The sequence below is a fragment of the Sabethes cyaneus genome, chromosome 2 (assembly GCF_943734655.1).
Source record: "Sabethes cyaneus chromosome 2, idSabCyanKW18_F2, whole genome shotgun sequence".
NCBI classification, from domain to species: Eukaryota; Metazoa; Arthropoda; class Insecta; order Diptera; family Culicidae; genus Sabethes; species Sabethes cyaneus.
The window spans coordinates 212,736,546-212,761,095 of NC_071354.1; the positions used below are offsets into that span (position 1 = coordinate 212,736,546).

Genomic DNA, 24,550 nt, shown 5'->3' on the forward strand with positions numbered 1-24,550 from the left:
GCGAAAATTGCGCTTCTGTGCTTGAAATTATGGTGGCCCAACCATGGCTACAGAAGTGGCCCGACCTTTACAATAAGCGCTTTTGTAGCATTTACCCCCTTACCCTACCCAAACACCTAACTGGACGGGATTTTTCAATAGCCTTCGAATAGAGCACAACACACTTAATAAATTTTCAATATTTATCCCGATAATTGCATTTCATGAATCATTCCTTGAAGAAAAGTTAACTGCACCTGCAAAATTTTTTTTGTATTGTTTCAATCAGTGAATTCAGTACGGGTATTTTGAATACACGATTGAAACTCACAATATAGTGAAAAGTTAGCTGTCACAGTAAGAAGTTTTTCAATGCTTGTACAAAGGTATCACGAGTTACTAAAACTGAAAAAATCGTGGTGGCCCGACCATAACAGTGGCCCGACGATAACGACATTACCCTACATCAATTTATTTCGGCAACCACCAATACGAACGAAAGGAAAACGCAATTCAATTCAAGCAATGTTCAAAATCTGGCATTCATGTGCTTTTTTATTCCAACAGCAAATAGATAACATTCGAATGTAGTCAATCTAATATAATACGACAAAGTATGTAAAACGTCCGTACAGTTCTGAAACAAAATAACAGTAACGAAAACCGGCATTACCTATAACCAATCAATAATGTTTTTACCATAAGAAAATTAACATAATTAAGTGCCAAAATCGCACGTTGAATTACTTGCTCTACAACCTAACCATAAAGCACAACCAATCGGAGTGACACCAATGTGTAATAAAGATTTTGCATCAAGTATAATAACAATTACATCAGGGGACGCACATCCTTGGTACGCGTGGTGCACGGTTTGACCCCTGTACAAAGTGTTTGCCTCTATACAAATTTAGTGTACACACACAGACCCGCGCAAGTGCCTGTTTTATCACTAGTAGGTAGTTAGTAGTTTAGTTAGTTACAGCTAGTAGTTTTAGGAGATAAAAAACTGGAAGAAATTAGATCTGTTCTTTCGTTCGTAACGAGGTCGTGCAAGTGCCGAAAACGCTACCGCGAGACGACTGCACAAACAACGGCGAATTGATTGATGAATGATTGGAAAAAATGCAGTGGAAGTGGAAGTGAAGGGACAAATTCCGGATTACAAGCCACAGGGGGTTGGCCCGTTGGCCGGAAAGAAATTTTTCAACATCAGTTTTCTGTTTATCAGTTAAGAGGTAAGCTAAAAGTGGAATTAAGTGTTGGAAAGTGTGTTGAAAATCTTGCTCATCCCAATGGCAATTCAATGCAATGCGTGTCAGTTTAGGTAGATAAATGGTTTTAAAGCGAGAGTTTAAGTTTTGGTTGGTTGGTTGTTTGTTTGTTAGTTTTGTTTAGTAGGTTTATTAAAGCTTTATCCTTTCCGACCATGTTTCAACATTTCGTTATATCAAGTGCACCATAGTGAAAAAGTTTTTGTAGAAAAACGAACGATTTTCTTTTGTTAGAACTAGGAAACTAGACTTAATCGGCATTTCTCACTTGATTTGAGGGATGAAACCGAATGGTATTATAGCAGTTGATATCCGTTTTAGGCTAGATGTGTGTTTGTTTCGTTTTTCTTTTCTTTTTTACAGGAGATTGCTTTCAAAAAGTCTTGGTGTAAGAAGCTTAAACGTTATGTTACTGTGTGTATGTGTAGTAATTCTGTAGTGTAAAGAGAAAAGTTGTGATCAACGTAATGTAATTTGAATTCTTTTTTTTTTGTCTCGGTTACTTTCTCGTTATCTTTTCACCTTATTTGCAGCATGCTTATAACTCTATTCTAGATTATCTCATGCAATGTTTTTTTTGCTAGAATTGTATGATAGCAAATATTATTTCGAAAAATGACCTTTAGTTTACTGATTTTACAATCACTGGCTTACTTGTTTTAAATAACCGTAATTTATAGGTAATGCGAATGCGAAGATGTTTGGATTAAATGAGTTTTATCTTTTATCTTTCCTCTATATGAAATTCATTACTTTAAATTGGAAAATTTTCTTTAAAGATTATGCGTTTCAAATGGGTTTTTAGTATAGTAGAAGTTTCCTCAAATATTTGTTCGACCTATCATTTTCATCTATCAAAGTTCTAGAGTTGGGGATGCGCAGTTTAATCGGTTTTGTTAGTGTGTAGAGTAAAATAGATATAGTAAATGTTTTGCTTCATAGAAATATTTATGAATATTTTTGTGTATGGATTTGCCCTACAATTTTTAATCTCTTACAAGTCTTCAAAGTCATAAGATGGACGCACGTCTTCTAGTAAATAAATTAGTATGACAAGTGTGTGTATGTGTGTGTGAATGCTTTTGCGATTCTCAGCTTCCGTGAAGCGAATCAACAATCCAAGCTATCAAGTTTTTTTTGTTTCTCGTCAAATGTTTAACCTACGAAGTGATAAATATTTTTTTACTGTATAATCTGCATTTTTACAATAGTTTCATTTGTTTGTAATCTAGATTTCATATACTATTACAAGAACAACATAAGTAACAGTCAAAGAGTAAAGTAAAACTGAACGTCCTTCCACTAAAATCCGTTTCCGAGGGTCAACTGTCGCCAGTTGATTTTTGTTTGTTTGTCTTATGTACATATACCCTCACATGGCCACCCGTACCGGTGGCCCCAATTAGGAATAAATTAAAGTGTTAACCGAAATAGAAAATCTTTAATGCCTTTTCCACGCCTTATTGATCTAGTACAACAACGAAAAAATCGCCGTTACTTTTGCGAGGCCTACAATAAACCACGGCAACGTTTGAAAAGCTATAAAGCTTTAGTTTATTATTATTATCGACGACCTTGTTGTGATTCGATCGGTGCCCGCATCTTTTTTTTGTTTTGCTTCCGACGATCATCGCTGATGATGATGCAATCGCTAATTTTCCCCTCCTCTTTTCTCTTCACTATATGCTCATTTTTATGCTCGTTCCATCTAAATAAGTATCTCGATTTGTTTCTACTCTCCTTTGATATTTAACTCTCTATGTTTTTACAATAAAAAAGTATCTTTCTATAAATATTGTTTTACCTTCTCAACTATTAATAAAAATATTTTTTTTTGTTTATTTGCAAAATTCTGCCTCAGTAAATTTACTTTGTCTCTCTCTCTGGTTTGTTGCAACTACTACTCTATCTAAATGTTTGACTTACATCGGAGCTCTAAGAAGTACGATTTAGTTACATAAAATGAAAAAGAAAAATCATCAATCACAATTTGCTTATGTTCATTTCAGCTAGGTTTTTACTTCTCGATCGTATATAGTAAAGAGTCAGGTATCTGATTATCAATCAACATTCCCATTCGTAACAAACTTTCCCGTAAGTTTAATATTTCATTCAACTCTCCCTATTCGTAATATTGCACAATGCAACATTTTGCTGTGTGTTATCTTTAAAAAGCTGAAAAATATGATAAAGTAAGTAATAAACAAAAGATTGCACGCTAGTGCTAAGCTCGGAAAAAACTTGCTTGCAAGTTTTCACGCAAATATCGTAACGCATGAAACATTTCATTGAATCCAACCATGGGCCAAACCAAAATTATTCCTACCAAAATAACAAGTTTAACACAGCTGCGCTGGCAACAAATTGATTTTCACATTTTCACGAAACAGAATGTGCGACAAAACAAATCACCAAAACAATCTAACAAAACTCTGCTTTCGGTACGTATGCATTTACGTGCAATGTTCAAAACAGGTGCTGCAGCAATCGGACGCTCTGCGGACCATCTGATGCTCTGCTTCCTCCACCGACTCCAACAACGGACGATGATTATCAAGATGCGTTCATTCATTCATATTCATTACGCCCTGGTTGCCGCCGCCGCCTCCGGGTTGTCCTCCTGTAGGAGACGGACGACGCTTTTCGGTTCCGGCCGTAGTTCACCGTAGTGGTTCGTTGTTGTTAATAGGTGCTGGTCCCGGAGCGGCTGCCGGTGCTGCCCCGGGATACGGCAAGCTTTGGAGGTACTCCGCCCTGCGTTGGTGGACCTGCCTCTCTTTTTCGGCTCGTTCTCTCTGCAGCCTGTTTCAAAAAAAGAAGGATATTCGTTGGTATATTATCGCAATTAGAATAGGTCAAATGCACCAGTCGAATGAAAAGAAACACATCGTCTTTTAATACCATACATTGAAAAAATCTTACCAAAGTTGTCATTTGTTCATCCCACGTACTATTGAAGTTAGTTGTAAGCATTGGAGAAATGTTAGTAAAGGATTAGCAAATATTCTGTATGATGGTTACTGTGTTGTATTATTCAATTGTACTACAGACTTTCAATAAACCCTATTTATACAAAATCTAGAACATATTTTAACTTATAGATTCTGTGTAAAAGTTTAGATTTATACTGATATAGATAACCCGCTCTCTTTTATCCCCTAAACTATTGTGAAACCTTAAAATATTTAGGGCAAAAAATGGGCTGGGACCGAATGACCGAATAACAAATAGCCGAAATTCAAATGGCCGAATTTCAACAACTGTTAGCGGCAGCGAGTAAAGACAGCATATACCCAACATTTGTGCAGGCTGTCGGCCATTTCTAAGTAATTCTTTTGAATAGATTTTTTCGTCTAGTTGCCGTGTCACTATCAAATGGTTTGTAGATGATTCAAGGCGAGGAGGCAACTTCTCGCATAAACCTTTTCTATTTAGGTGCATACATTTAGGTTTACCGACTAGTAGAAATTATTTCTTAGTTGAGGATGATTACATTTGTGCCAGTTAAAATCCGCGAATATTTTCGGCGGAATATGACATTCGGCCATTAGATTTACTACGCCATTTATGTTTCGGCCATTCGTGGTTTGACCAGTCGTTGGTAATCCCCAGCTGATAAAGCTTTAAAAAAAGCGGGCATTATAGCAAACATACATTATGGCATTCGTTTTTATGGATCCCGTCCATTAGCGCAAGCATACATTATGGTATTCGCAGTTATGGCATTCGTATTTATGGCAACCATCCGTATGGCTACCGTAATTATGGCATTCGTCCGGGTACCAAAAACGGGTCACTCATGGGAATGCCTGGCTTTGCCAGGTTTGAGCATTGATTCCCATGTCAGCGTGTGACGTCGTATCCTCAACCAACCTGTTTCTTCTTGCACAGTTGAAGGCAATTCAACGAACGTCCTCGTCCTACGTGCAGGTGGAGGCTGCTTGCCACGCGATCTCTGATTGTCATTGGCAGAGCCGTAGCGCGAGATTGAGGTACCCTTGGCGAAGACCGGATTTAGCACTCCCGCGTTTCTTAAATCCTTGTCCTCTCCGATAGGATTTTAAACCATCAACCAAATTTTGAACCTGCACTAAATTCTGCACAACACTTTTCGACAGATTTTATTTTAAATTTTGTAATAAATTTTGGAACAGATTTGGACTAGATGCTGGATCAGATTCTGAAGCAGATTTTGGGCCACTGTTTTTTGAATAATTTTTAAGCCATCAACTAGATTTGTGACTAGGTTTTGAGCCAGACTCCGGACCTGAACTAGTTTGCAAACCGCATTTTTTTATCAACTTTTGTTTCAGATTTAAAAACAGGTTTGGACTAGAATCTAGACCAAATTTTAAACCACATTTTTCTTCTGATTTTTGACCAGGTTTTGAATCCGACTTTGGCTTAGATTTACAACCCAGATTCTAGACCTGGTCTGGATCACATTTTTATCAGATTTGGACTAGATTTTAGGTGCTATTTTGGACCACATTTTCTATCAAATTGGACTAGATTCTAGACCAGGACCAGTTAGTGGACCTTGCCCTAATTCTGGATGATATTTTTTATCACATATTTTTCGGACCAGATTTTTCATTAAATTTGGATTCTGGAACTGGGGCGGAATATAAACCAGATTTTGGGCCATATTATTCAGCAGATGTTAATCCACCAACCAGATTTTGGATTGGCTGGTAAAGGGCTGGATAATGCGGAATATAGACCCCATAGTGGTCGTTAGCCTCTTATCCAGCAACTCCGATCCCGACCTCCTCGTGGTACCAGCCGGAATACGAGCAACCTTAGCGGAGATCGGGTAACCAACCCCGGTGGAAACTAAGGTCGTATACCAACCGGGAAGGAGGTATAGTGCGTCTCGGCACTATGAGATGGCAGCCCCATCGCGAGACTCGGTAGTGTTGCCCCAGTACGGCTACACACCTAAACTAAACTTAACTAACAACATTCAAGCATATTCGGAGCGGAATATTCGGCATCGACCTAGGCGACGGAACAAGGACGACGAATGGATACTCGGTACTTGGAACTGCAGATCGCTAAATTTCGCAGGTTGCGAGCGGGTGCTGATTGAACAGCTTGAACCCCGCGAACTCGGCATCGTAGCTCTGCAGGAAATCTGTCGCAAAGGAGAGAAGGTATGGAAGATCCGTGGCGGAAAGGCCCAGTTTTACCAGATCGGTGGCGCTACCAACGAACTGGGAACGGGCTTTGTAGTGCTGGGCAGAATGCAGGATCGCGTGATAGATTGGAAGGCGATCAACAAGAGAATGTGTGTATTGAGGATAAAGGGCCGTTTCTTCAATTATAGCATCTTTAACGTGCACTGCCCGCACGAAGGTAGACCCGACGATGAAAAAGAAGTGTTCTACGCGAGACTGGAGGCAACATATGACAGCTGCTCCTCACGGGACATCAAGATCGTCATCGGGGATATGAACGCCCAGGTCGGTAGGGAAGAGATGTATAGACCGGTGGTAGGACCCCACAGCCTGCACACCGACACAAACAATAACAGCCAACGATGTATAAACTTCGCAACTTCCCGAAGCCTGGTGATCCAAAGCACCTTTTTCCCGCGCAAGGATATGCACAAAGCCACCTGGAGATCACCTGACCAACGTACAATGAACCAAATTGACCACGTTCTCATAGAGGGCCGCTTTTTCTCTAACATCACGAACGTACGCTCCCGTCGGAGTGCGGATATTGATTCTGACCATTACCTAGTAGCAGTACATGTGTGCTCAAAGCTGTCCATCGTATACCGGACACGTCAAAGCCGCCCTTCTCGGCTAAACATCAGGCAGCTAGATAACCCACAAGCTGCCGAGAATTACGCGTGAGTACTGAATGAGGCACTGCCTTCTTCCGAGGAGTTAGGTGCTTCAAACCTCGAAGACGGTTGGGGCAGAATACGCTCGGCCATCGGAGAGGCCGCTACCGCGGCAATAGGTATTAAGCCTCGGAATACACAAAATGATTGGTTGATGGGAAATGCCAACAAGCGGTGGAGGGGAAAAAAACTACTTGGAAAAATTATCTAAGTATTGCCACTAGAGAGAACCTGGCCAAATACCGACGAGCTAGGAACCAGTTGACCACGATCCTGAGGAGGAAAAAGTGCCAGAAGGAGGACAGAGATGGTGAAGAATTAGAGCAACTATTCCGAGCTAACGAAATGCGCAAGTTTTATGAGAAGGTGAACCAAACTCGGAAGGGCTACACACCGAAACCTGACATGTGTGATGGAAGCAGTTCTTCGATGAACACCTCAATGACGAAGTCGCAGAAGGAGGCGGAACGGAAATTAACCTAGGAGCGCCCAAGGAAGATAGTAATGTCCTAGCACCTGATCTCCAAGAAGTCAAACAAGAAATCAGGCTGCTGAAGACCAATAAAGCCGCTGGGAAGGACCGCCTACCGGCTGAGCTTTATAAACATGGTGGAGAAACCTAGCAAAGGCTCTACACTGGGTTATTTCGAGGATTTGGGAGAAGGAAAAGCTACCGGAGGAATGGATGGAAGGAGTGGTTTGTCCCATCTACAAAGAGGGTGATCGACTAGACTGCTGCAACTATCGTGGTATAACGCTGGTAAAGGCCGCCTGCAAGGTACTCTCCCAGAACCTGTTACGCCGGTTGTCACCGATAGCACAAGGTTTCGTAGGGAATTATCAGGCGGGTTTCATGGGGGCTCGCGCCACTTCGGACCAAATTTTCACTATCCGACAGATCTTGCAGAAATGTCGGGAGTACAACATGCCCACGCATCACATCTTTATTGATTTCAAAGCAGCATACGATACAGTCGATCGAGACAAGCTATGGCAGATAATGCATGAATATGATTTTCCAGACAAACTGACGCGACTGATCAGATCTACATTGGATCGAGTGATGTGTATCGTACGCATCTCTGGGACACTCTCGAGTCCCTTCGAGACGCGGCGAGGGTTGAGACAAGGTGACGGTTTATCCTGCATGCTGTTCAACATCGCTCTTGAGGGGGTGATCCGACGAGCGGGCATCGAAACGAGAGGCACGATTTTTACCAAGGGTAGCCAACTTCTAGGTTTTGCACATGACTTCGATATCATAGCCAGGAACTTTGCGATGGCGGAGGCAATCTATGCCAGACTGAAAGCGGAGTCTAGGAGAATTGGGCTAAAAATAAATGCGTCGAAGACCAAATACATGAAAGGAAGAGGCTCAAAGGAAATAAACGCGCGCCTCCCACGGACGGTAACCGTTGACGGCAACGAACGGGAAGTGGTAGAGGAGTTCGTGTATTTGGGATCGCTGGTGGCCGCGGACAACAACGCTAGTAAGGAGATCCAGCGGCGCATCCAAGCGGGAAATCGGGCCTACTTTGCCCTTCGTAACGAAACTAACAATGTACAAAACTCTTATTAGACCGCACAGTGGGGCAGATTGACCCGGCGCTCGGACAAAACCTCATAACTTCTTTCATATGCTTCGTAGAGCTTTATTGTTTGTAATAAAATTTTGCATATTTTTGTAAATTTTAAGTAGTTGTATTTTTATTCCTATAGATGGAGTTGAAGTATAACTTTTTAAATAATGACTTTAGAAATGTTTTGTCTTCAGAAAAGTTGTTTGTTCTGTAAAGTTACGTAAAGTTACTGAACATACCAAAATTGTAGGACTTACGGGAATCAAGTTATAAATATTTTAAATACTCAAACACATTTTTTTCAGTGTGTAGTCAAAATTGGTAGTCAGACGACCTCCTATACAAATTATCACAATCTGTATATCAAGAGTAATTTAGTATTATTATTTTAGTATAGGGTAAATCAACCATTTGTGGACCTTTCTATAAATTATTTTGAACTCGTAACGCTAAACACCCAACCGATGGCACTTACAATATTAGTAACAGCCCAAGGAACATTTTTGTTGTATAGCAGCTTATCAAACGCTTTTTCAAGTGGTTTTAGCTATACAATAGTTGAATAAGCTACTCTTAAGCAAAATTATTTGTTAGATGAACTTCGCACTGGCACGCGCATTTATTAATTTGTAGCCTAAAATGCCGGAAAACATGCATTCGGAACACTTTAATAACTCCGAACATCGCAGCTAGTAGCAGCTAATTTTTGGCTTCTTAGTAGTTAACACCTTGAATGTTGATTTTATGGTAGTGTCAGAGCGGAAATCTGTGGAAATCTTTTTCTACACACTATTGAAAATTGACAAAAATAACAAATTTTTTGTTCTGAAACACTTCGTCAGAACAAAGCCTACTGGTAAAAAATCTGTCTTAATATCACCTAAACTATTAGTTTATAATCCCTTTTTTGTGAATTGACCCTTAAAAGTATAGAATTTTAAGTAGCATGGTAGCTAGACACTAAAAGATTAAATGATTTTTTTTTTTCATTTTCCAAATTTTTTTTACACTGTGTTTCACCTTCTATGCCTATTGAAAAAGCACTTATTAAAACAATTTATGCATATTTCTTATAGATTATATGTCTACTATAGGTAGAACATTAAGTTTGACAGAATATCTCAAATAAAAATTTTGATGTTTTGTCCGAGCTTTTTCGGGTTCTGCCCCATAGTGGACCGGTAGTTCTTTATCGACTTGAAGCCGTGACGCTGCTCACGGAGGACATACGCGCCCTTGCCGTGTTCGAGCGGAAAGTGCTGTGAACGATATTTGGCGGAGTACAAACTGAAAGCAGAGAGTGGCGGAGGCGTATGAATCACGAGCTACAGGCACTGTTTGGGGCGACTCCCATCGTATATCTAGCGAAAGTTAGCAGGCTACGGTGGGCCGGACACGTCGTAAGGATGCCGGACGACAGTGCGACGAAAATAGTCCTCTTTAACAACCCCACCGGCACCAGGAACAGGGGTAGTACTCCGCAAAACGCTCAGATCAAGAAGCATATGCCGCCGTACGAAGCGGGCAATATACAAAACGCTTAATAGACCGGTAGTTCTTTATGGACTTGAAGCAATGACGTAGCCCACAGAGTATATACGCGCCCTTGCCGTGCTCGAGCGGATGGTGCTGCGCACGATATTTGGTGGAGCGCAAACTGAAAGCAGAGGGTGGCGAAGGTGTATGATTCGCAAACTACAGGCACTGCTTGGAGAGATTCCCGTCGTACATCTGACGAAAGTCGTTAGGCTACGGTGGGCAGGACTCGTCGAAATTATACCGGATGACTGTTCGACGAATGTGGTTCTCTTCAACAACTCCACCAGCACTATGAACAAAGGGGCACGTTGAGCACGTTGACTCAAAATAATTCTACTACTTGCTTCTATACCAAATACACCTGAACATTGCCTCATATCACTGAGATTACGACGTCCACTGACTGGAATACTGAGGTTAAATGGTCTTTGTTGAACACATGAAGAGCAAGCCTCAGAGGCGGGAACATCAGCACCGGCATCAAGAACATCTGTATCAGTAGCAGAGTGTTCAGATGAATGACCCTTTCCACAACAGTTAAATCATCATTCAACTCTAAACTCAACAGACTTTATATCTTACGCCCATATTGCTCCATATCGGACATATTAAATATTGAATATGTAAATTCGGTTGTAATTTGGATACTGAATTTGTAAAAACACGATACTCATGTATAATCTTCTAATCTTTCTAATCAAACCAAAGACTATGGCCAAAGAGTCTGGAGTTTAACAATTATAGAGACTTTCCACACTCGCATCAGGTAAAAGCAGTTATTAAAAATATCTAAGCTAATTAAGTCAACCTTACTGTACTAAGTCAATCTTACTCACTTATTTTTCGATTGTCTCATAAATTGCTGAATTTTCCTGGCGGCCTGATTCTGAGTTCGTTGCGAGTAAGTTCGTCTGTAATGAAGCAATGTCATTTTAAGCTTTACTTTATTCCATCCCGTTTCGCCTCGGAGAAAACTTACTTCAGCGGACCGGATGGACTCGGTTCCTTTAGGGATGAGCCCTGATTGTTCTGCTGCTGTTGCTGAGGCGATTGCTGCTGCTGCTTCTGTTCGTTCTTGTACGTATTGTAATAGCTCTGAATGCACTGCGACGAGGAGGCGGCTTCCTCGGCACTTTCTCCGCTTCCGCGGCCCCCTTGACCGGACTGAGATGATTGGGACTTTTTGAAGCGCTTATTCTCGCAGTACGAACGGTAGCCGTTCTGGATAATCACCGCTGCTTGGGTCATCTGACGATAGTAGGCGTACTGCTTATAGCGACGGTAGTAGTTTTGGATCACTACGGCCGCCGAGCGTTCTTTGTCCTGTTCCTCCATGCGACTTTTGCGGCCCTTGTACGAGCGGTAAGCCTTCTGGATACACTTGGCCGCTTCGTACAGCTCGCGCTGCTCACGTTCTGTCGAAATGATAGTTTTTTTTAACGTATTTTTAACATCAAAAACTTGATGGATGGATCTTACCATTCAATTTGAGATTGGAGAAGTCCTTCTCAAACGGATTGGAGTTTGTGGTCTGGAGGAATTCGGTGAAATCCTGCGTCGTTGGTGGAGGGCTTGGTGAGCTCACTGGTGGATCCTGCGGGATGGAATAGCTTGCCGGGGATTGAAGCGGTCCGGACGAAGCAGGACTGAGACTCGAACAGGGTGTACCAACGTCGTGATACCTTAACAGTGAAACGGGGTTAACTTTTATTAACTTTTTTTTACCTCAAAAGATAGTTTGTATCTTACCGATAATTATGGTCACTGAACTCAAAATTGAACTCCTCGAACTGCGACGAGGGCAACGAGTCCAGCAGAGGTTCCATGAACGAATCGGTCAGGATGCTCATCCCGGATGTGTCTTCGCTGAGCGCTTCCGGCATCGGGCTGCCCAGAGACATGATTTCTTCGGATTCATTCTGCGGGAATAAGCGAAATGTTAATGTTGTTGTCGAACTCCAACGTAGATTTTAACGTCGGCAAAGTTACCTTAATCCGCTCCGGCATAGCAGCGATTATCTGTTCCGCAAGCGTTAGTACTTTTACATCCGAATCCCCTGAAACGAGGTGAAAATAGAGTTTTGAGTTTACATTTTTGGCACAGCATTACTGAGGTAGTGAATTACGCCTAAAATAAGCCATCATATGGGAAATTTTGCAGGAAGATAAGTCGTTTTTCAAATACTAAAACCACAAGCATGCGAATACATTTAAATTTAATGTGATTCAGTCAGGTCTACTTTATGTGAAATTAAGACTGCGGTCTTAAATTAAAAATATAAGGAAAATAAGAGAAGGTTTGATTGAATAAGAAATCTTCCAGAAAAACCGTTTTGGTAAGCTTGAATGTTGATATTCCCAGCAAAAATGGAAAATTTTTGTTTTATAAAAGCAACTCCATAAATACATATCGTTAAAATTTCATTCCTACAGTTAAAACTTGAGGTTAAATCGATATTACCGGCTTCTAGTATATACTTCATATCACTTGAAAAAATAAGCACCACAATATGAAAATTTACAGTCAATATTCTAGCGGAAGCAGAGCGAAAAACAGGACATGCACGATATACTTACCATATTAGCAAAATAATTTTAAAATACATTGTTCAACAAAAAATAAAACCAAACTAAAATCTGCCCACCAAACAATCTGGTGTACTGTACTCTCGTTAGATCATTATTTGTTATTAGTCACTTCTAAATGTAATTGAAATTAGAACAAAATAGTTGTTAATTAAAAACTAAGATCCTCATAAAAATTGCAATCTATTTACAAAATTAAAAAAAAAAGAGCTGATGTTCTGTATTTTTACTTATCGAATTTAACATAGAATTACTATACGGGACAATTATTTACGAGACATCGATATATACATAGCTAAAAGGAAAAACTTCAGCCTTGTGACTGTTCGCTGATGAAGACGTAAAATAAACGTAAAAGACACATGGTTTCATGTTAAAAACAAGAGTAAAACAAATAGGAAATCAAACTTTACACTGAAAATCACAGCAAGTACCAGCAACAGTTAAAACAAGAAAACAAGAAAACAGAAAAAAACACTCAACACTATACAACCGAAAAAATAAAATCCAAACAAAATACCAGAAACAAAAAATCAGACCAGACGAATGGAAACTAACCTACGGTCCCACCACTACCCCCGGGGACCATTTCAACGCTATCCTGCTGGTGCACCGGCAGCTGATGGCCGTGATGAGGATGCGTACCGCTGCCGCATCCAGCACCGAAGGAGCACTGCGGGTGCCGTTCTTCCTCCTGCAGCGTTTCGATGGAGTCCTCGCACATTGGACTCGATTCGGCTGCCGATACCTCACCTGCACGCACGCACCGAATGTCCACAAATAATAGTACCGTTGGAATTTGAAACATCATCATTTCGAAAAGATATAAAAAAAAATGCGAGAAAGCCACTACTTAAGTAGAAAGTTTAATTTTTTTATCCATCATTGAAATAGGTGCACTGTCTGTACGGAACGCCAAAAAGCGAAAATGTCTAGAAAATTTTGGAAAAATTTCAACACGTGTGTAGTGTAATCAATATGAAGCTATTGTTGGTATATTACTACTGCCAAAAAACTGTGCCAAAATTGTTCGTGTCAAACTTGAAATAACCAATAAGCCGTTCTGGTTGATGCGAAATTTTTTTTGAATAGAGTATGTTGAAAGGAAATGAGCAATAATAAAACTTCAAACTTACACAGCGCGAAATCCATCTTGCGCAGCGGCGACAGCAAGGACGCGTTGCTGAGTGTACCGGAATTCTGCGACGGCGACTCCGTCGTACGGTCGTTTATCGACAGAGAATAATTCTCCGAGTCCCCATTAGTGCTACCGAACGATCCCTTACTACCAGCATTACCGCCAGCATGTGCGCTATTGAAAGGTGACGATTGGCCACCTCCACCGGTTCCGGAAGCCAACGGAAGAGACATGCTGCGATCAGCTCTGAAATGAGACGTGGATTAGTTTTAGCTGTCCTACGGATTTCGTCACAACTCAAACAGGAGTTACCAACATTCTTCTCAATTCAGTTCAATAAAACTTTTTGGTGTAAAGAATTATTCCAATTTCAACTTTGATTTCAATTCTCAATTCAATTCCAATTCCAATCCCAATCCCAATCCCAATCCCAATCCCAATCCCAATCCCAATCCCAATCCCAATCCCAATCCCAATCCCAATCCCAATCCCAATCCCAATCCCAATCCCAATCCCAATCCCAATCCCAATCCCAATCCCAATCCCAATCCCAATCCCAATCCCAATCCCAATCCCAATCCCAATCCCAATCCCAATCCCAATCCCAATCCCAATCCCAATCCCAATCCCAATCCCAATCCCAATCCCAATCCCAATCCCAATCCCAATCCCAATCCCAATCCCAATCCCAATCCCAATCCCAATCCCAATCCCAATCCCAATCCCAATCCCAATCCCAATCCCAATCCCAATCCCAATCCCAATCCCAATCCCAATCCCAATCCCAATCCCAATCCCAATCCCAATCCCAATCCCAATCCCAATCCCAATCCCAATCCCAATCCCAATCCCAATCCCAATCCCAATCCCAATCCCAATCCCAATCCCAATCACAATCCCAATCCCAATCACAATCACAATCCCAATCCCAATCCCAATCCCAATCCCACCGCCAACAACGACACATCACTGGATAGTTTGAGGGGTTTGGAAGAGGGCTGCCGGACGAGTGGATTGAGGGTGTGGTTTGTTCCATCTCGGATAGATTGCTGTAATTACCGCAGCATAACGCTGGTCAAAGCCACTAACAGGGTGCTCTCAAAAATTTATTGCATCGTCTATTCCCGGTGGCAGGAGAGTTCGTGGGGTAATACTAGGTGGGCCCGTGCTACTACCGATCAAATTTTTCTCTTCGGCTGGTCATCCAGATGTATCGGGAGTACAACCCATCATATTTTTGTGGATTCCTGGGCAGCATACGATTCAGTCGGGCGCGAACGGCTGTGGCAGGTGGTGCACGAGTGCGGTTTGCCGTACAAAGCGACGTGTTCGAAATAGAGCTGTTTTATTGATCGATATTGATGTGTAGCATTTCCTAATCCCAGAATGCTGCCTTAAATAGTATCGATAAATTTAATATCGATGCTTCACGAACGATATATCGACGGTATCGATAAAGCGGCGGATTTGATATTGATATTCAATTACCGATACTTTCGAGTATTTTGCCCAATCCTATGGAAGCTACGCAATTTCAAGACTAGGCACTGAAAATGCATGTCATGTTTTTCCTTCTTTTTCACTTATTTTCCCTCTTTTTCAGTCCAATGCTTTTTCTTTCTCTGTTCTGTTTTGTCTCTTTTTCTGTACCATCTTCCCGTTTTTCAGCTATTCCGATTTTCTTCCTTTTATTATTATTAGTATTATTGTTACAATTTCAGACCTTTTCAAGCCCCTTTCAATTCCTTTCTGTTCTTCTCACGTTTTCCATCTTTTTGAATTCCTTTTCTCCTGTGTTTGTGTCCAGTTTTTCTCCTTTTCTGTCGTTCTATTACCGACTGCCCTCTTCCAGTTTTTGTCATTTTCTCTCCCGTTTTTATCTTTTCCAGTTTTTTCTTGTTGTTTTAGCTGTTCGACTTCTCTTTTATTTTTCCTTATTTTCATATTTTTCAATCCAATTTTCCCTCTTTTTCATTTCCTCTCTTTCCATTCTGTCCTACTTTTTTACCAGTTTTCACACTTTTTCTCCCGTTTTTGTTTTGTTTTCAGCCCATTCCCTCTCCATCTATGAACCATATTTCCTCTTTTCATCTTACGTTGTTGTCCTTTCCTTTCCTGTTTTTTCCATTTTTTTCTCTTATTTTTGTGGAGTCGTACCCGTTTTTCTCCATTTCTTGTTTTCCTGTTTCATTTTTCTGTTTTTCTCTCTCGATTTCTTTCTTTTCCCATCCGTTTCTCCTCACTCTGTTTGGTTTTTCTCTTTGTTTGTCCCGTTTTTCTCCTTTTTTGTCACGTATGTCGTCTTTCGTTTTCTCAATTCAGATTTCTTTCTCATTGTTTCCAGATCTGGATCTGGATCTGGATCTGGATCTGGATCTGGATCTGGATCTGGATCTGGATCTGGATCTGGATCTGGATCTGGATCTGGATCTGCATCAGGCATTTACACAGTTTTATTGGATATTGAGAGCGGCCTCCTATAGAGCGGCAGATCCGGAGTCCGTCTGCTATCCAATACAAAATTAAGTATTTACATACCTATTCATACGCTGAATATCCCGCAACGACTTGCCAGCTTTGTTGAGCGATGGTCTTGTTTCCATGTTGATGCCACTATCGATGGATGAACGCTTGGAGAGTCGTGCTCCCGGAGGACTTTGTCCACTGTTAAACAAAACGTCAATTTTGAATCACACAATTTGCCACGTTCACCAAACACCAAAACACAAACCTTGAAAAAACTGCTCCTGGTCGCAGAAAGACACCATCATGGCTCCGATTACTATCCGAGTTCGGTGACAGTGCATTCGAAAGCATCGGATTGGAGTTGTTGTTTTCCAGTGCGTAATGAAGATTGCTACTGGTAAGCGCGGAAGATCCACCACCACCACCGTGGTTTTTGCCATCACCGTACGGTGACAGGGCTGCCGGCGATAGTGACGGATTGAAGGCGGAGGAAAGTGCAAAATTATCGTTACTATTGCTATCGCTATTGCTACTGTTAAGCGCATCGTTATAGTTGAACAGATCGTTGATAAAGTTATGCTCCGGACTAGCGTCAGCTCCGGTCGCCGATTGATTATCACTGTCATTTGTTGTGGCATTGCTACTGGACTCTTGGCCGGATTCGGCCGCTGCTGATCTACAACTATTATTTGCAAGAGAACTGGAAGCATTAGAACTGGAAGAAGTCGGCAAAGTGCCAGCAGAGCTGGACGCAGCAGAAGACGAAGTGGACGTGGAAGATGTAGTAAAAGATGAAGTAATAGATGATAGAGTCGGTAATGACGAACTGGTTGGCGCGCGTGAGTTTTTACTCTGCAAACGCAGTGATTCATGTTTTTCAAGTTCGGCCAGCAGTCCAAGGAAACCCTTGCTTTTGGCCACTTCAAGCGGACTCTGCTGAGCGTTGTTCTTCACATTCAGCGCAGTTTGATTCCATTTATAAAGGACTATGGCGGTCTCGATGTGTCCTCGAGAACACGCCCACATCTGTAGAAGTTAAAATAAAATCAGAATGTACCTGTTAAGTAGATGAATTGAAATGTTTTTCATACCAGAGGAGTAAAACCATCCTGATCTTGACTGAGAGCGTCAATCTCCGCTTCTAGTATCACATTGGAGTTCTCCGCCTTCCAGGTCAGCATGGTACGCACAAGCTTTGCATAACCAAGGGCGGACGCTAGATGCAGCAGAGTCATACCACGGTGCTTTCCGATCCATGAGCCCGGAGTTACCGAACGCCATATCTTAACTGTCAGCATCTGACAGTACGACACCAGCCTGTCCTCAAAGTTGGCCTGCTTGAACAGGATCGAGTCTTCCGGCTTAATAAGAAAGAAAAACATTTGAAAATAAATTTGAAAGTACGATCAGCCCAGGTAGTGTTTACCAATTCTCCAGGTTCTACCTTAATCTGCAGCTTCTCATCGATCGACTCCAGCCGATTGAGCAGATTAAACTTGTACAGCATGTCGTTTCCGTTGCCCTCGCACTTTGTCTCAAATTTGGGCGGCGATTTGTACTCGAAGTTAACCGCATTGGATATCACATAGCCATCGCTGGCGACCTGCAACGTAACGACTCCCACCTCGTGTGCTGCAAATAAATTAGTTTATAAATCTACTAGACACTTTGTCTATTCATCGATATTCCTACCCGGACAGTAACACCGCAGAACACCGTTCTGCACCAGCGTCGTTGGCACCGGAAACGAATCGAATAATACTGTGTAGGACGAGCTGGAACTCCACGGTCCAGTCACCAGCACCTTGATGCCACCCTCCGGATAGGCCCACTCCGGACTGAAATCCGTAATTGTGGAAACGTTCACACCGTGCGGTCCTACTGTGCCACCCAGCCCGATTCCACTGTCGGCCGACAGTTTAAAGTGACTTAAATCGCTTGCACCGTCATCCACTTCGCCACCGGTTTCCGTTCCGGTATCGCTGCCGTTGAAAAATCCACTCTTAGCGTCCAGCTCCAACTCCGGAAACTCCACCAGCATGTCGAATGCATCCAGATTAACGAACACGTCATCGTCGACCGTATCCTGTTGGCTGCCACAGTTCTCGATGAAATCCATCGGATTGATTTCGCCGTTCATAGCATCATCGGTTGGTGTGACCCCCGGCTGACCAGTGACCCCGGCAGTCGGGTGACCATGGCCAAGCGGCATGTTGGCGCTCAACGTCTTCTGAATATCTTCCTGCGACAAATCTAGCGTCTCATTGAAGAAAGGTATATTATCGTGATGACCATTGCCGTCCTGCCGGGCCGGAGTCCTTCTAGCCGAGTAGCTTCCGAACAATCCACCATTCGTCGAGCTATTCGGTGAAGATCGTTGGTGGTGAAGAACCCCGCTCATCAGTGACAGCGACGAGGCCGGCGAGGAGGACGAATCCATGATTTCCTGCTTGGGAATTAAGCTATGCTGACTAGCATCGGACGGTGAATTTTCCATTTTAATACTGCTGCTGGTACTGAGGCTACCATTGCTGCTGCTGCTGTCTTTGCAGGCGTCAGCCGAGGCTTTACGTTGCTGATGAAGCTGCTGGGACTGAAGTTGCTGCTGCTGTTGCTGGGAAGGATGGCACACAAACGATGGCTGCTGCCCGTTCAGAATCAATAAGCTACCGGGTGAACCTTGAAGCTGAAATGGGAAAAACAAAATGGAAACCATTCATTGGTTAAGTTTGGGAAAAATGTGAATTGAAAAACTGAGAAATACAAATTTGGTCCAAATTTTTATATTATTTGAACGAAGTTCTTAAGTAAGTTGTTTGTAATGATTATCAACACTTGCTCTAGAAGTACGGTTCGTTGAAAAATACTAATTCTAAATAGCCACAGTCACAATACTGTCGTACTCAAGGTGTAATCCGAAAGTCTGGAGAATTTAATTTGATCGCCCAATATGTTTGCGAAAAATTCATAGATTGAAAATTGATCCAATTTCAAAACAAATTGAAGTCCAGTTTCAAATCTAAATTCTAATCCGGTTTCTAGTGACATTTCAATATCATTGTTAAGCCCATTTTCAATACCGATTTTAAGTTCGATTTCAAACTCGATTCAGGTCCAATTTAAGTCCAATTTCAAATCCAATTTAAAACCAGTTTTTCAAGTAAAATTTTAAATTTCATATAAAATTTGATTTTCTCCCTATTTTCTAGTCTAAATTCATATTCAATTTCAAGTGCAATTTACTTTCAATTTTGATCTCTGTTTAAAGATTGACTTTAAAATGTATGATTTTTCTAAGATTCTCTTTGTTTCGCCGAGAAGACTGTTATCTACTCTGTCAGTGCGATAGAAAAAGGCAGTGTATTGCCAAACGTCGCTACGGCAAGTTTAGTGATTTTACCACCACTGGGCGTTTTTGAATTTTGTTTTAACGTTTAATTTGTGTTGGATTCTATATTTTGTATTTTATTATCAGTTTGGTTTTTGACTTTCCATTTGACTTTGGCCGTTTCTTGATTTTTGAGTAAAATTTGGACATTTGAATTTTGACTATTGGCGTTTGGCTTCGAACCTATGAATTCTGACGTTCAACTATTGACTTACAAATTTTGACAATTGACCTTCAATTTTCCCGACTTTTGACTTTTAAGTTTTAACTTTTAACGTCTGACTTTTTTTTTTTTATTTTTTTACCCTCCACTGACCCCCACACCAAAGAGCTCAGAAAGAGCCCCCTGGTAGTGGACACTTACAAAACAAAATATTAAAAGAAAAACGCGGAGATTTAATTAACAACAATTAACAACGAAGTGAGAACCTAGTGGAACTTAGTTCCTTTGAAGGGTTTCACGTACAAAACGGAAAAATAATTTACAAAACATGAAAATAATTTAAACATTGATAACGTAAATTACAATTAAGAATGCAGGAAAAAACCAGCAGGAGCCAGAAAAACCTACATTTGCAAAAAGGTCAACAGATCTATGTAATATATTCATTCACGTTCCTGATTAAGTGATGTTTCAGTCTGTTTTTAAAGAGAATGTTATGTGTTATTCCTTTCAGTTCATTGGGGAGCGAGTTATACTTTAATGGACCATAATTTAGAATGCGCGACAGGCCTAGGTTCGTGCATGCCCTATTTCTCAAAAGTTCATTCACATGTCTGGTGTTCTGAGGATTGACCCTAGTGGAGAAACAAATATTGTGATGGAATTTAGGGTTGTGCAAGACATTGTGTACAAACGCGATCGTTTGAGAGTCACACAAGCCTCGAATGGGAATAACTTTGTGATGTAAACTTGTATAAAGTGAAACTGTTGAGTATAGGTGAGGTAAACCGTAAATTACTTTTAAGCATCTATTCTGCAAAGTTTGTATTTTTTTAAGTTTAGATTTAGCAGCGTGACCCCAAACAATAACTAAATATTGCAGTATGGAATGAATACATGCGTAATAGAATCTTAGCAATGCTTCATTGGGAACAAAACAACGCACTCTTTTCATGAGACCACACAATGCTGCAATTTTACTCGATACATGCTTAATATGAGCATCCCATGAAAGGGAAGAATCTAAATGCAGTCCTAGGTACTTAAAAGATGGAACTTTTTCAATGGACAAGTTACCAATCGATGGGTCAGGGTGTTGAAGTATTTTTTTGCGCGGCGAATGGAAAACCATATATTTTGTTTTAGCGAGATTCAGAGTAAGATGATTGCCATTAAAATATTCCATAAGAGTCACTAAATCCGTTTCGATGTCTGTTACAATTGATTGAGTACTAGACCGAGGGTAAAATAGAGCTGTGTCATCTGCAAAGAGCCTCGGTATTCCACGCAGCTTTAAGTTACCGAAGTCATTTATGTACACTAGGAATAGTAGAGGACCTATGTTGCTTCCTTGGGGAACTCCTATATCGATTGGGCGCAAACTACTACGTACACCATTAATTGACACATATTGTTGTCGATTTGATAGGTAGCTCTTTATTAAGTCGTTTGCTACTCCTCTCACCCCGTAACGATCAAGTTTTTTCAGAAGAATTTCGTGGTCCAAAGTATCAAATGCTTTTTTGAGGTCAATAAATAAACCCCCTACTATTTTTTTTTGATCAATTTGACCAATTAACTCATCAACGAGTTCAGTGATGGCAGTCGATGTGCCACAGCCTTCTCGAAAGCCATACTGAAATTTATATAAAACATTGTTGGCACAAAAGAAGTTTACAAGCCGACTAGTTAATAACTTTTCCAATATTTTGTTAATGACAGACAATGTTGAAATTGGACGATAGTTGGATGGATCACAATTATCTCCAGATTTGAAAACGGGCGAAACTTTAGCGATTTTCAGTACACTTGGATAATTTCCAGTTACTATAATTCTGTTGAAAAGTTTAGCGATAACCTCTGAAAACCGGTTTATGTTTGCTTTCAGCAAATCTGCAGGAAAGTTATCATGCCCTCTACTTTTTTTAGCGTCGAGCTGATTTATTAGAACGATGACTTCATTCATACTAGCAGGTCTTAAGAAAATAGAGCTACTTACACATTTAACAGTTTTCAAATAATCAAAATTATTTTTTGGAAGCTTGCTAGCTAAATTGTTCCCAATACTAGAGAAATAGCAATTGAATGCTTCAGCAACATCATGATTCGTGTCCAATTTTTTTTCGTTAACATTCAATTTGATTTGTTCATTAGGTTTAGATCGGCCGAAAATTTCATTCAGTTTTTTCCACACGTTAGAATGACTTGAACTTTTGAGCACATTTTCATAATATTCTTTTTTACATCGTTTCTTGAGAGTTTTAACCTTTTTCGATACATGAACCAGCATTTCCTTGGCTCGAACGTCATTGGGATGGCATTTAATTTTTTCGAGATATTTATTTTTAATTTGTATTAATTTCCATAGGCCATAAGTCATCCAAGGGCAATATTCACCTTTTACTTGGACAGTTTTAATAAAAGTTCTAGTACACTCAGCTAATAAATTATTATAAGTTGTAATAAGAGTATCAAGAGTAGTATCTACATCGTCGGCAACTTCAAGTTCTTCCAAAAACATTGAAAATTGATTATAAAGTTTTATACGATCAACAACGTTCACTCTCAACTCTTGTTGTCTTTTTTCATTGTTCAAGGGAAGGGACGAAATAACAGGAATGTGGTCACTGATATCACTAAAAACAGTGTGATTCTGAAGTTTCGCGGCAATGTCGATCGAACAGATGAAATGATCTAAAATATTGGAACTTGCTGGGCGAGTAGGGAAGGTATTTGTACATACATAACCGTAGGACTCTAATAAGTTCTTGTATCTAATGACCACATTATTATTTTGCATATTTACTGGCACATTCACATCACCAACAATGAAAATAGGTTTAGATAGAGTAGCAGTCGACAACCAGCTTTCTAAAGTTATTTGAAATTCATTGAAATCAAACGAAGGCGGACGATAAACACCAATAACGTTATAAAAATGCCCATGATGTTTGATTTCTATTCGGACATAGTGGAACCCGTGTACTACTTGACAATCTATTAATCTGTTTTCTAAAGCCGTTTTAACAAAAACGGCCAATCCGCCTGAAGAGCTGTCACGGCAAGAGAAAAATGCTCGATAGCCAGGAATATTGTAAATACAACTATTTTCTATTTTCAGCCAAGTTTCGCCAACAACAATAACATCAATATCAGTTTTACATTCATTCACAAAGTAAATTATTTCATCAAACTTATCAACATGATTTATCCCTCTCACATTCCACTGAATTATATTAAGAGTATTAGTGCCTACCATAGCACACTTTGTATTATAATCATGCAAATTATCGTAGTATTTATTCAGAATCATAATTGACGAGTAATCCATTTTACACTCAATAACACTAAATTCGATTTTATACCATTATTGTACATTTTTCTTTCGTTTAGGCGAAGGAGAATGCCCAGAATCAGTAAAAATATCAGTTGCATGAGCAAGCTTCATAAAATGACTCTTGACACGATTTAGATCTTCTCTGTTTTTTATTAGTTCTGGTTTACTATTATCGTCTTTTTTTGCTAAAATGACACCACCCCTGCCTGGCCAAACGTATTTAATATTGAGCACTTCTTGGAATTCCCTGACTTCCTTAAGCAGTTCTAAGGATAGCGGTGTTAGCTCGTCACGCAAAGAGACGTTGATTGCTCTCCCGTTAATTACAAGTTTTGAATCGATCACCGTTGATAGGAGTTTCCCAAATTGTTTTTTCTTATTAAGCACCAGCTCTTTTGAGCCCCTATCATGAAATATAATTCTGATAGGGACCAGAGCATTGCTAATTTTACTGTTAACAAATATGCGTTCGGCAACAGCTACTTGCCTTTTGGCTTTCGACTTTGAACTGTTGATTTTTGGCTTTTTACTTTTGAGTTATTATTTTTTACTTTTTGACTTAAGGATTTTAACTTTTGTCTTGCGGGGTTTGGCTTTTGAATTTAGACTTGACTTTCAATATTTGTCTTTCAATTTTCGCTTTTTTGCATTTAATTTTTGTTTTATGAATTTAGATTTTTTAAGTTTTAGTCTACGACTTTTGACTTTCTCTTTTTTGATTTTTGACGTTTGATTAAAATTTTAGTTTGACTTGTGACTTTTGGCTTTTGATTTCTGACTTTCGACTTTCATCGTTGTGATTTTGACTTACTCTTGACCTTTTATCTTTAACTTTGGTTTCTTTCTTTTGATTTTCGACTTTTTGTTTTATAAATATGACTTTGACTGTCTTTGCTTTTTAACTTATGACTTTTGGTTTTGGCTTACAACGCCTAGACATAAACAAAAACGTGGGCACCCGACCTTTCAGAAGAATGCTTTGGCCTGAAAAACGGAATAATCGTTGGATGGCGAATCTATTATTACCTGTCACAAAAATTACGACCGATTAGTTTGAAAACTCCGTGCCTCCGGATTTGATTTTAAATCCAATTAATCAAAATTGAAATTGGACTATAAATTAGATTGGGAACTGGGACTAAAAAATTGGACTGGAAATCGGACTTGACAGTGGGCATTAAATTAGATGTTAATTTGAACTAATCGAGCTTGCAGTATTATTTTAAATTACATTGGAAAGTGGACA

The 24,550-nt window shown here is 40.3% G+C and overlaps 1 protein-coding gene across 2 annotated transcripts in view; it reads right to left on the reverse strand.

Moving 5' to 3' along the window:
- Window positions 1-504: 504 nt before the first annotated feature.
- LOC128737701 (uncharacterized) overlaps window positions 505-24,550 on the reverse strand; it is a 378,170-nt gene continuing 354,124 nt past the window's right edge. For both annotated transcript variants that reach the window (XM_053832397.1, XM_053832396.1), the window contains exons 11-23: window positions 18,109-19,102; window positions 17,843-18,048; window positions 17,508-17,777; window positions 16,682-17,442; window positions 16,489-16,614; window positions 13,949-14,196; window positions 13,371-13,565; window positions 12,216-12,283; window positions 11,976-12,145; window positions 11,706-11,908; window positions 11,206-11,641; window positions 11,063-11,137; window positions 505-4,055 (exon numbers count right to left, since the gene is read on the reverse strand). In XM_053832397.1, coding sequence (XP_053688372.1) covers window positions 3,914-4,055; window positions 11,063-11,137; window positions 11,206-11,641; window positions 11,706-11,908; window positions 11,976-12,145; window positions 12,216-12,283; window positions 13,371-13,565; window positions 13,949-14,196; window positions 16,489-16,614; window positions 16,682-17,442; window positions 17,508-17,777; window positions 17,843-18,048; window positions 18,109-19,102 — 3,894 coding nt within the window. In that variant the 3' untranslated portion in view covers window positions 505-3,913. The remainder of the gene's footprint in view (window positions 4,056-11,062; window positions 11,138-11,205; window positions 11,642-11,705; window positions 11,909-11,975; window positions 12,146-12,215; window positions 12,284-13,370; window positions 13,566-13,948; window positions 14,197-16,488; window positions 16,615-16,681; window positions 17,443-17,507; window positions 17,778-17,842; window positions 18,049-18,108; window positions 19,103-24,550) is intronic.